The sequence below is a fragment of the Protobothrops mucrosquamatus genome, unplaced genomic scaffold, assembly GCF_001527695.2.
Source record: "Protobothrops mucrosquamatus isolate PMUCROS unplaced genomic scaffold, P.Mucros_1.0 scaffold3132, whole genome shotgun sequence".
Classification (NCBI taxonomy): domain Eukaryota; kingdom Metazoa; phylum Chordata; class Lepidosauria; order Squamata; family Viperidae; genus Protobothrops; species Protobothrops mucrosquamatus.
Window position 1 is genome coordinate 107,359 of NW_015389133.1, and position 12,240 is coordinate 119,598.

The 12,240-nt window shown below is 38.0% G+C and overlaps 1 protein-coding gene across 1 annotated transcript; it reads left to right on the forward strand.

The window, feature by feature from the left end:
• Positions 1 to 5,445: 5,445 nt before the first annotated feature.
• Positions 5,446 to 11,121, forward strand: LOC107297073 (GDP-Man:Man(3)GlcNAc(2)-PP-Dol alpha-1,2-mannosyltransferase-like). Its single transcript, XM_015826430.1, is given in 4 exon segments — positions 5,446 to 5,495; positions 6,827 to 7,060; positions 8,516 to 9,293; positions 10,584 to 11,121. Coding segments are annotated over 4 exon segments (1,449 nt in total). The 5' UTR covers positions 5,446 to 5,469; the 3' UTR covers positions 10,995 to 11,121.
• Positions 11,122 to 12,240: the final 1,119 nt, after the last annotated feature.

Consider the following 12,240-nt stretch of genomic DNA (forward strand, 5'->3'; position numbering starts at 1 on the left):
AATAGACAGGAAGTAGCAGGTGAAGCTAGGTGAAATCACATCAGATACCTGTTGTATCTGATGTGCTGTGTGCTGTCTCCACTTTTCTTCCCTCTCTATACCGACGACTGAATCTCAAAGGATCCCTCCGTTAAAGTACTGAAATTTGCAGATGATGATGCAACAGTGATTGATCTCATTCAAGACAACAATGAATCCGGATACAGACGGGAAGTTGAACAATTAGCCTTGTGGTGTGGTCAGAACAATCTTGAACTGAACACACTCAAAACTGTAGAAATGATAGTAGATTTTAGGAGAAGCCCTCCTATTCTACCACTTCTTACAATACTAGACAATACAGTATCAATAGTAGAGACTTTAGAGTCTTTAGGTTGTATAATATCCCAAGACTTAAAATGGACACCTAAAATAAAAAATGTCATCAAAAAAGCACAACAAAGAATGTTCTTCCTGCGCCAACTCAGAAAACTCAGACTGCTCAAGGAGCTGCTGATACAGTTTTACAAAGGAATTACTGATTCTGTCATCTGCACCTCTATATCTGTCTGGTTTGGCACTGCAACCAAACAAGACAGACACAGACTTCAACGGATAGTTAGAACTGCATGAAAAAACAATTGCTACCAGCCTGCCTTCCATTGAGGACCCACAACACTGTCAAACAACTAGTAGGGCTGTCTTACTATTATCCTTCTCGTCTTTCTTATTACTTATTTTCTTATCTTATGACTATAACTTTGTTGTTTCTATCTTACGATTTATATTAAAGGTTTTACTTAGTATCCTAGTATGATTTATGCTGAATACTTATTTAGTATCCTATGGCTATCACTGAGTGTTGCATCTTATGATTTATGGTGAATGTATTTTATGATTATGATCATGATTTATCACTTGTTGCTTGTTATGTACATTGAGATCTTATGCCCCGGAGACAAATTCCTTGTGTGTCCAATCTCACTTGGCCAATAAAGAATTCTATTGAAAAATAACTGAAAAATAAGTTAAAGTCCTTTGTTCTATATAAAATATAAAATGAAAGACAAGTAGAGGTTAAAATTCTAGCCAAGAAAACAATTCAAATTAGGAGAGCCAATTTTTTTTTCTTGCACTGGGTTTTCCTTCAGGACAAAAAACCCAGTTTATCCTTACCCCTAATACTATACGAAGTTGTGAAAACTACTGGTCAAGCATCTCTATGAGCCTCACTGAATGTAGGACTATTCTCTGATCTTTTCCCCTTTTTTCCTGGGTAGATAAGCTACTTCTCTTTTGGACAATTTGTTCTGCTGAACAGCAGAAATCAACTGGTTCCTTCCTTAAATTCAGATACATATATTGCAATCTGCAATTCCAAAAATAGGTACATTTCAAAGGATCAGAAGCTAGAAAGAATCTGTATAAACATATCCTTCAAAACTTTGCGTAACCTTGCCATTTATCATTCCCAATACATCCCCTTCCAGTAACCATTGTTCAACCAGTTTCACTACCTTCAATGTTTCTGAAAGTCTCCTATTGAACTCTGTCTTTTCTCTCATGATATCCCTTTTTCCTGACTCAATCCTGCAATATATCATACGGCCACGTCCCTTATTTCCTTAATCTCTTCCCCAAATGCTGGAAAGTCCTTAGAAATTGTATATGTATTTTTAAGTCAACAGAATAGAATAGAATACATATAAGGAACATACATACATACATATAAGGAACATAGAAAACATATAAGGAACGGCTGCTGGAATGAGGTATGTCTAGTTTAACGAAGAGAAGGACGAGGGGGGACATGATGGCAGTGTTCCAATATCTCAGGGGCTGCCACAAAGAGGGAGTCAAGCTATTTTCCAAAGCGCCTGAAGGCAGGACAAGAAGCAACGGGTGGAAACTAAGCAAGGAGAGAAGCAACCTAGAACTAAGGAGAAACTTCCTGACAGTTAGAACAATTAACCAGCGGAACAACCTGCCTCCAGAAGCGGTGAATGCTCCAACATTGGAACTTTTCAAGAAGAAACTAGACAGCCATTTGTCCGAAATGGTATAGGGTTTCCTGCCTGAACAGGGGGTTGGCCTAGATGACATCCAAGGTCCCTTCCAACTTTATCATCATTATTATTATTAGAATAGAATAGAATAGAATAGAATTGTAAATAGAATAGAAGTGTAAAATACAACACTTCATCATAAATCATGATGCAACACTTAGTGATAGTCATAGAATACTAGCTAAGCAAACAACATAAATCATACTAGGATACTAAAAAAACAGTATAAATTGTAAGATACAAGCAACAAAGTTGTAGACATAAGATGATAGATAATAGGAAAGATGATGTGTACCATAGTAATGCAGCTTTACTAAGTAGTTTGACAGTGTTGTAGGAATTAGTTGCTAAGCAGAGTGATGGCCTGTAGGAGAAAACTGTCCTTATGTCTAGTTGTTCTGGTGTGTAATGCCCTATAGTGTCATCTTGAGAGAAGAAGTTGAAATAATTTATGTCCAGGGGGTCTGTAGATATTTTTACAGGCCTCTTTCTTGCTTGTGACGTATAAAGGTCCTCAATGGAAGGCAGGCTGGTAGCAATTTTTTTTCTGCTGTTCTAATTATTTGTTGAAGTTTATGTCTGTCTTGTTTCATTGCAGTTCCAAACCAGAGTTATAGAGGTGCAAATGACAGACTCAATAATTCCTTTGTAGAATGGTATCCACTTGGAGATTTCAAAGTGCTTGAAGGAGGTGTCTATGGAGATAGTCATCCGTCTTAGGCCCAGTACTCTTCAATATCTTCATTAATGAAGGAATAGAAGGGGAACATCAAATCTGCAGATGATACCAAACTGGCAGGAATAGCCAACACCCCAGAAGACAAGCTCAGGATCCAAAAAGATCTTGACAAACTGGAACAATGGGCCCTATCCAACAAAATGAGTTTTAATGTGGAGAAAAGCAAAGTTTTACATTTAGACAGGAAAATCAAAGGTTTAAGTACAGATTAGGTGAGACCTGGCTCAAGAAGAGCAACTGTGAGAGGGACCTTGGAGTCCTAGTGGATGATCACTTGACTATGAGCCAGCAGTGTGCAGCAGCAGCCAAAAAAGCTAATACAATCCTGGGTTGTATAAACAGAGGCATAGAATCAAGATCATATGAAGTATTAGTACCGCTTTATAAAACCCTAGTAAGACCACACCTGGAATACTGCAACCAATTTTGGTCACCATACTACAAAAAAAAATGTTGAGACCTTGGAAAAAGTTCAGAGAAGAGCAACTAAGATGATCCAAGGCCTGGAGACTAAAACATACGAAGAATGGCTGCAGGACTTGGGTTTGGCTAGTCTAAAGAAAAGAAGGAACAGAGGCAACAAGATAGCAGTATTCCAGAATTTAAGGGGCTGCCACAAAGAAGAGGGCATCAAACTATTCTCCAAAGCACCAGAAGGGAAGACAAGAAACAATGGTTGGAAACTGACCAAAGAGAGAAGCAACCTGGAATTAAGGAGAAACTTCCTAACAACAAGGACAATTAACCAGTGGAACAGCTTGCCTTCAGAAATCGTGGGCACTCCATCACTGGAGATTTTTAAGAAGAGACTAGACAGTCACTTGTTTGAAATGGTATAGGTTCTCCTGCTCAAGCAGGGGGCTGGACTAGAAGATCCAAGGTCCTGTCCTGTCCTGTCCTGTCCTGTCCTGTCCTATCCTATCCTATCCTATTCCAGGTCATGATTGACTCAAATGTGGTTTTTTTTCAAAAAGCAACTGGACTATGTGTTTTCTTGAGGAAGAAATGTTTTTTTCCTTGAAGACAACATTTTGCTTTTCCTTCAAGAAGTTTCATCAGTTCTGGATGAGAAGTGAAATATCTTCTTTAAGGGGAAAAAAATTTCTTCCTCAAGAAAAAACATAATCCAGTTGCCTTTTGGGGAAAAAAAGCATCTTTGAGATGCTTGAAGGAGTAATTTCTCATTTTTCTGGTGAAAAAGCCATGCATTGGACAATCCTATAAACAAATGGCATAAGATTTTAAAAATCAAGATTGCACATGGGAGAAATAATCAGGTTGAGAATTATGATATAATTTTCATGTCAATTTTTCCATAGTCTTCCTGGATTTTGAAGAAAAAGAAAATAAAATTTCTTTTAAACAATGTTTTAAAATATAATTATTTCAAAATCAGCCTGTGGAGACTTTAGACAAAATTAGTGAGATTCTTCTCTGTAATAATGAAATACTGTTTAGCAGTGTTAATAGTGCCACAAATTATATTTTCACCATATTCTCATTCTAAAATCACATCAAGTTCCCTAGTATGTAAAAATAAAATAAAAATAAACTGAAGTAATTACCAACTATATAAGCACAAATAATTTAAAATTACAGAAAACACACAGGTTTTAAGAGAGCTTTAGAAAAGTATCAAATAGCAACACCTTGTGGACTTCAACAGATGTGAATTCATTCTGTAGCTCCAATAAGCCTATATAAAACCGGTGTGTTTATAAAATAACACTCCAGTTTTAACTGTATTTAGTTATATAATCGTAATCGATCAATAAAACTATATGTGCAAACGAAATTTTAAGAAAACTATCTGCAAGTGGAAATTTGAATTCATTCATATTGAACAGATTCATTTGAAATTGTTAGGATTTTTTCCCCCAAGTGGCTGTAAGAACTGCTTAATTAAGACTGCTTTACAGATTAATACGTGCATTTTATCTATCCAGCCAATAGCTGCTCTTTTTCATGCCTCACCGCAAGTTTCTTCACGAGCTGCTTCCCATCATCTTCAAGCAATGCAAGGAAAGCACTCCAAATTTTAGCGCGGGTTATCTCTGGCTACTTATTGGCTGCTTTTGGGGGGCTCCCATAGCGTACTTTGTAGGAGGAGAAAGACGTGGCAGTCAAAATTTAGGGGGAGTCTGATAGCAGTTTTTCCGACTAACACGTGTCATTAAATGACATAAGCTTTGTGGGCTGCAGATCTCTTTATCAGCTGCATTAAAGTGGGTGTTTTGGCAACCGATGGCAACCTCCACCGATGGCAATCTTCCTTGTCATAGAAACAGCAGGAGACTTTTGGCTCTTAGGAAAAGGATCGTAGGTCTTTGAACAATGAAGAGGCAGACATTTTAAATCTGGAGTTGTTATGAGAAACGGGTATGTCTACATGTTTTCGTCCCTCGGCATGAAACGCTATCGACGATCAGAAACATTCATTTACAGTCCAGGGCCTTTTATGACTTGTGGACTTCAACTCCCAGAATTCCTGAGCCAACATGGCTGGCTCAGGAATTCTGGGAGTTGAAGTCCACAAGTCATAAAGGGGCCATAGTTCCCCAGCCTCTGATTTACATCCACGCCCACATCCACAGTCTGTTTGGGAAGGGAATAGTGATTGCGTGGCTAGAGCGTCCGGGCGGACCAAGGACTTCCGGGCCAGGAAGGGTACGATCCTTCCAAAAAATGGTGCCGTTCAATCAACTCTTCAGGTGAGAGTTGCCGTTGTGATATTTTTAAAGAGTATAATAGATGTATCGCGGTATTTAATTTGCCAGATTCCATTCCTATCATCAAATGCAAGGACTACCTACCTGAAACAGCCGAGGTAGCGTTTTAATCGTGAAGCGGAAACTACAGGGAAATCTCTCATAGTCTGATTTATTCGCCCAGCTGTGTATAGGTGTTGTAGGGCGTTTTGCATTTTTCTTCTAAAAGCTAAACATTAATGCGAGAGAGACTTAAGTCAATACGTGCAACCTACTGCTCAAAGAAAGGCAAAATGGTACGCCAAGCTGCTTCGTGCTCCTTTTTTTTTTTTTAAATTCTTCAACTGTATGAATTTGGCAGGTCAGCCTTTTGCCTCTTTTCCACTGAAATGCGTACCATTTTACCGAGATGCTCTCACCATTGAGAACAGAGGATCTCGATTCAAGAGTAAGTAGCAATCACGGTGATAGATCTGCATGTCAGTCAACCGGTCTTGCATAAACCTCTCAGATACCCTTATTGGAGAATGCCTTGAAATCGAACCCTTTCCGATTGTGAACACAAACGAGCAAGTCGATATCATCATTTATTTTGGTGTTGTGGTGAAGGTGCTGGGCCAGAAAACCAGGAAGCTGTGAGTTCTAGGCCTCCTTTCTGCATGAAAGCCGGCTGGGTGACACTGGACCAATTACTTTTCCGCAGCCCAGCTCACTTGACAAAATGTTGTGGGGTAAATAGGAAGTGGGAGTATTAGGATGTTCATAGCCTTTTGAGATAATAATCCATCTGGGTTGATGCTATATTTAAATATACACAGACCTGAAAAGCCCATTCTCTGTCATAGCTACATTGCTGAATACATATAAAAGCTGTAGACCAACTCTACAGGTAGCCCTTACATAGTACAGTAGATGGTTTCTTGATAAAAAATATATTATGCAGTATGGCTGAACCTATAAGATCTGTGGATATGTACTGGTTTTGAAAGCTGGCTAAAGTAAAGAGTTGCCACTGATCTTCTCCATCTGTGTACCCCTTTATGATAACTGGTGAGATAACAAATACATTTCTTAATAGGGGATCAAATAAATTGATTTTCTTTTTCTACCTTTTTTTGTAAAATTTAAGTTCTGCTCTGTGGATGGTGTTCTTGCACTTTGGCCCTCACGGCTGATTTACTTAAACAGATGACAGCATTAATGTATGTTATGAATGAGAATACAACCATTTCAAGCATTGTTTATCTTTTCTAAGTTTCTGAATAGTTTCCAGAGCTCAGTATGGCATGTTAAGGCTATATTTCAATGTTCCATCTTTTTTTTTTCTTCTCCAGATTGCTCTATTCATTGTTTATACCTGCCATGATATTAAGTGGAGGTTTATTTCTCTGTCTGTTGCTTCTACTCTATGGTTTACGATTCTGGCTTCAACGACAGAGAAATCTGCTAATGCCTCCAGAGAATGATGGGAAAAGGCCACTTGTAGTTGCATTTTTCCATCCATATTGTAATGCTGGTGGTGGTGGAGAAAGAGTGCTATGGTGTGCTTTGAGAGCTTTACAGAAAAAGTAAGTAAACACATTTTCATGCTTAGCTGTATGTATTATTGTATCTTTTGTATTTGGAGCCTATCTTCTGGACTATTGGCTATTCCTGCCAGCTTGGTGTCATCTGCAAATTTGATGAGTTCCCCTTCTAGCCCCTTGTCTAAATCATTGATGAAGATATTGAAGAATACTGATGAAGATATTGAAGAGTAGTTCAGTTTTGAATCAAATGTATATAATTAACTAGACAACTCACACCCTGTTGGGTCATTGTTTCAAACACATTTCCTTACCTAAATAGAGAAATAGAACGACCAAGGGCAGGCAAAAAAAAAACAACCAGTGGGTGTAAAAGTGACTTCTGACTTCTTGTGGGAATCTGGCAAGGAGCATTGGAAATCTCCCCTCCCCTCCAGGCAACTAAGTGACTGATGCTGGATGGGAAAGGGAACGAGGGATTGTGAGCTGGTTGAGAAACTGTCACAGAACATTGAAAATGAAGATCATGTGACCGCAACAGCCATGCAGTAGCAGCACTGAAGCAGCCAAAACTTCCCCAAATTTCATTCCCTTGAGAGCCATGGGTCCCAGATTTTGGACACAATTTGTAAGTTAGCCCATTTGAGGTACCTTGATTAAAAACTGGTTGCCCTATTGCTGTCCCAGCCCAACACTAAGTTCATTGCCTCGTGTGCCCATGCCCAACACTGAAGTAGAAATTGAAAACAAAAGTTTATTTTGAGTGACAATGGGAAATCTCCCTCAAAGCTGTTGTAACCCATCAATGTCCCATGGTGGCTTTTATACAGCAATTACCATTATTTCACCCAGTTAAAGGTCACGACAATGAGCATTTTAGTAGTATATCACATGGGGCCATTCTCAGACAACAGTGAATACATTTAAGGAAAAACCCTAAGTAGACCATGCTTAGGTATACATTGTCACAAACCTAATTTAGAATTTATTTTAACATATATGATTGAAATATAATTTAGAACATACACACTTACAAACATTTGTCTGTCTGTCTCTATCTCTTCTGTGAGGTGGGCCTTATAAAAACTTGTGTGATGCCCTAAAATGGATTGGAGCTGATACAGCATATAATTTCTTCTTAAGAACCCAACTATAGAACTATGCTATGGGGGGGTAGAGTGACAGTATTATTAATCATATTTCCTCATTTAAAAGATTTGTAAATAAAAAGAATAGCAATCGACGAGGGATATTTGTAGTTGGGAGCTACTTAGATTAATTACTCATAAGTTCATTTGTGTAGTCCCTTCATTTGTTTTTTTTTTTTTTGAGGGGGGGGGAGCTTCTCCAGAGCTTGATAGGGAAAGCTTTTGGGAGTGACTTTTTAAATATCCAGATATTATACAGCATTAAGCTGTGGATTTAAAATTGGCCGAAAAGAGAACAAAATGTTGTCTGCATTTGAAATATTTTAATAGGAAAACTTTTTATTTCCAGGTACAAGGATGCCTCCTATATTGTCTACACGGGTGATACTGGTGCTACAGCTGAGAATATTCTTGAAGGTGCATACAGGCGATTCAACATCAGACTGAAATACCCTGTGAAGTTTGTGTTCTTGAATAGGCGCGGCTTAGTAGAAGCTTCCCGTTATCCATATTTCACTCTGTTGGGTCAGAGCTTAGGATCTCTGTTTCTTGGCTGGGAAGCTCTTACAAAGTGTATCCCAGATATTTACATTGACTCCATGGGTTATGCATTCACACTTCCTCTCTTTAAATATCTGGGAGGTTGCAGAATAGGATGTTATGTTCACTATCCTACAATCAGTACTGATATGCTTTCCGTGGTCAGAAATCAGCATGCGCAATTTAATAATGCAGCCGTTATCACAAAAAATCCCCTTTTAAGTAAAATGAAACTTGTATATTATTACTTTTTTGCTTCCATATATGGATTAGTTGGTTCTTGTAGTGACACTGTCATGGTTAATTCTACATGGACTCTCAATCACATTCTTTCCCTCTGGAGGTGTAGCGACCGCACAAGCATTGTGTATCCACCTTGTGATGTACAGACTTTCCTGGATATTCCACTACAAGAAGAAAGCAGGATTATAAAACCAACAATTGTTTCTATAAGCCAATTCAGGCCAGAGAAAGATCACTCCCTGCAGATTAGAGCCTTTGCTAAATTGTTGGCAAAAACTGAAGGACAGCAACTATTGCCAAAGCTTATTTTGATTGGGGGCTGTCGTAACCTAGAAGATGACCACGCACATTTACTTGAATTCTTCGAGACAGATCTCAATCCGTAACTTTTTTTCCACCTTAAGTTTTAATTATAAGGTAAGCTTCTTGATTTCTCCGTAGACCGACTACGTTGATAACCTGAAGTGTGGTACACCTTACTTGTAAAACCTTAACCATCCATAAAAACACATACAAGATATTTGACGAAGAATCTTTTAAAGGGTCAGTAAAATAGATTGTGTAATTAAGATTTAATTTGCATTTTCAGATCAAAAAGTGGCATACTCTCCTCAATATTACCTCAAATTGGCATGGTGATTCACTATACTGCCTGACCTAGAATGGTCCTTGTATATAAACTGCCATGAATACTTGCTATTAATAACCAGATACTGTATTCTCATCAAGATTTTATGTGATTATCTCAGGTTTTCTCTCTTCACTCATAGTTCTAAAAAGTAGCGAATAATACTTGTTATGATTCACATAATGTCATAAACATTATACATGATTAACTCTGAAATTTGTTTAATATTTTTGATATTCATGGCCAAATTGTCAACTCTCTTAAATACTGAAACTGAATACTTAGGAATTTTAAATAAGACATAAAGATCAACAAGTAAGAGGCAATTGTTTCAGAAACCCATAACAGTGAAATATTTGATAGGAGAGGTACACTAGTATGCTGCAACATATTGAATATTTCTCTGACATTTATTTAATAGTATCTATAACCTGCCCTAATTGTGCAAACTGAGAAGTAACCAATATTACATCAATTCAGTATATGAACACAATGTTCATATAAGAGTACATTTGAATTGTACATTTGAATTGAACTCAGGCTTATTAGCAACAGTACATTTGAACTGAACTCAGGCTTATTAGCAACCAATAGTAGGGCCTCAAAATAGTGTTACTCTGCCTACCAAGTTCTTCTACTCAATGTAGACACTACAGTACATTCTGTATCTCTTGTAGCTTCTGTGTTGTCTTCAAAGGTAGCCTGCTACAGAGTGCAGGAGTTACTGTTGCTAAGGCATTGTTCTTCAGATAGGACTGTAAATGTTGCACCAGCCAAAGCTGGATAAAGCTTCTTTTGCCCATGGTCTCCTCTTACTGTTGAAGCAAGAGCTGCCAGTCAAGGAGACCATGTCTTTAAATTTCCTCTGAGTAATTTACTTGGATTTTGTGACTGCAGGATCAGGACTTGAATCTTAGGACAAACAGAAATGTACTCTGATGACTACTTTTTAGAAAGCATTCTTTACCTGGCTGTTTTCAAATTTGCACCACTTTTCTGGTGCAAGAGGGATATGTGCTACTTTAAAATCAGAAAAGATAAGAGTCTAAATTGTGCCTTTTCTTTCTATGCAAAGTTGCAATAAAGATTAAGAAAGAATGAAAGAACCACAGTATTAACAGCAATCTGTTCTATGTCTTTTATAGGAATTGTTGAATGTATGGCAGCTGGCACAATTATTCTTGCTCACAATTCTGGAGGCCCAAAATTAGATATTGTGGTACCCTATGAAAGAAATACTACTGGATTTCTAGCAGAAGATGAAGATGGCTATGCAGACTCTATGGCTCATATCTTTTCATTATCTCCTGCCAAAAAGCTGCAGATCAGACAAAGTGCCCGTGAATCTGTGAAGAGGTTTGCTGATCAAGAATTTGAGAAAACATTCCTATTGTCTGTAGAGCAGCTATTTAAATAAATTATTTTGCTTGTAAATATATGACATACTTGAGTTATTATGGCACTACAAATTATACATGTTCTACATTTCTATAGTGCAATAAAGATTTTAATCTTTAAATACTGAAGATATCCTGATACAGCACATTTCTTTGACAGATTTTTATTTTATAATGTCATAGTATTTAAGGTCCCACTTAATCTTCCCAAAATTATCACAAAATATCCAATGTTCAATAGTGATTACCTAATTCTTGTCATAATAGCATTGAACATATATTTTTAATGAATTAATTGTATAAAGGCTTAAATCTATTTCATCATTTTAATTCTTTCCATAATCTATTCTATATAATTCATCCAAGATTGAATGCCTAAAACTTCATTACAGATCAACAGTCAAAATAATGTTTATTGAAAAATGTGTCCTTTGAAACCATCCAAATTGTACATTATCTGAAGTTGTCAGATAACATATATGATAATGACCTCAGAAAAATCAATTTATATATGAATTTGTTTTTTTAAAGGATTGCTGAGGCAATATAGAACTGAATTCCCCACTCATAAAATTAGTACATTCAACGAAGTTAGGTTAAAATAATCTTAACTTTTGCTGTCATACTGAGATATATTTCCTCCATTGGAGAATTCAAATACTTAAGCTCCCTCACCAACAAAAGAATTAGTCCAGCCCAGATCCAGGTTTACCATTTTATTGAGAATTAGATCTAGATTAAGTTAAGATCTGTTTTCATCCAAAAAAATGAAACATGGTGATGAGTAGTAAAGCTCTATATTTATTGGTGTTATAAATTTGGTTATTGAGGTGCATCCTTGAAAGTATCTCTACACTGACAGTTTATTAATAGCAAAGAGATATGGACCAGTGGCCCCGATGGCCCTCCCAACGGCCCCTTTGGCAATCCATTCTGGCCTCGGTGGCCTTCGGGCGGCTCCTCTAGCAGTCCCGGTGGCCCCGATGGCCCCTCCAGCGGCCTTTGGTGGTTCGGGAGGACTTAAGGACTACCCCCGAGGTCAGACTCTTTGTCTCCCCGGCTTCGGCCAGAAGACCTGAGATCCACCAATTCGTCTCCCCTCTGTGCCACGGACTCCCTTCGCCGGACCTATGCATTCTAGGACGGTCCTGTTGGCCCTGCGCGATTCACCCCTCGCGCAGGCCTGGCCCAGCAATATTTCTAGGGCCTACCTCAAGGACGGGGTGTGGAACCCCGAGAGGTGGCATGCAGCGGGCAGCAACAAAA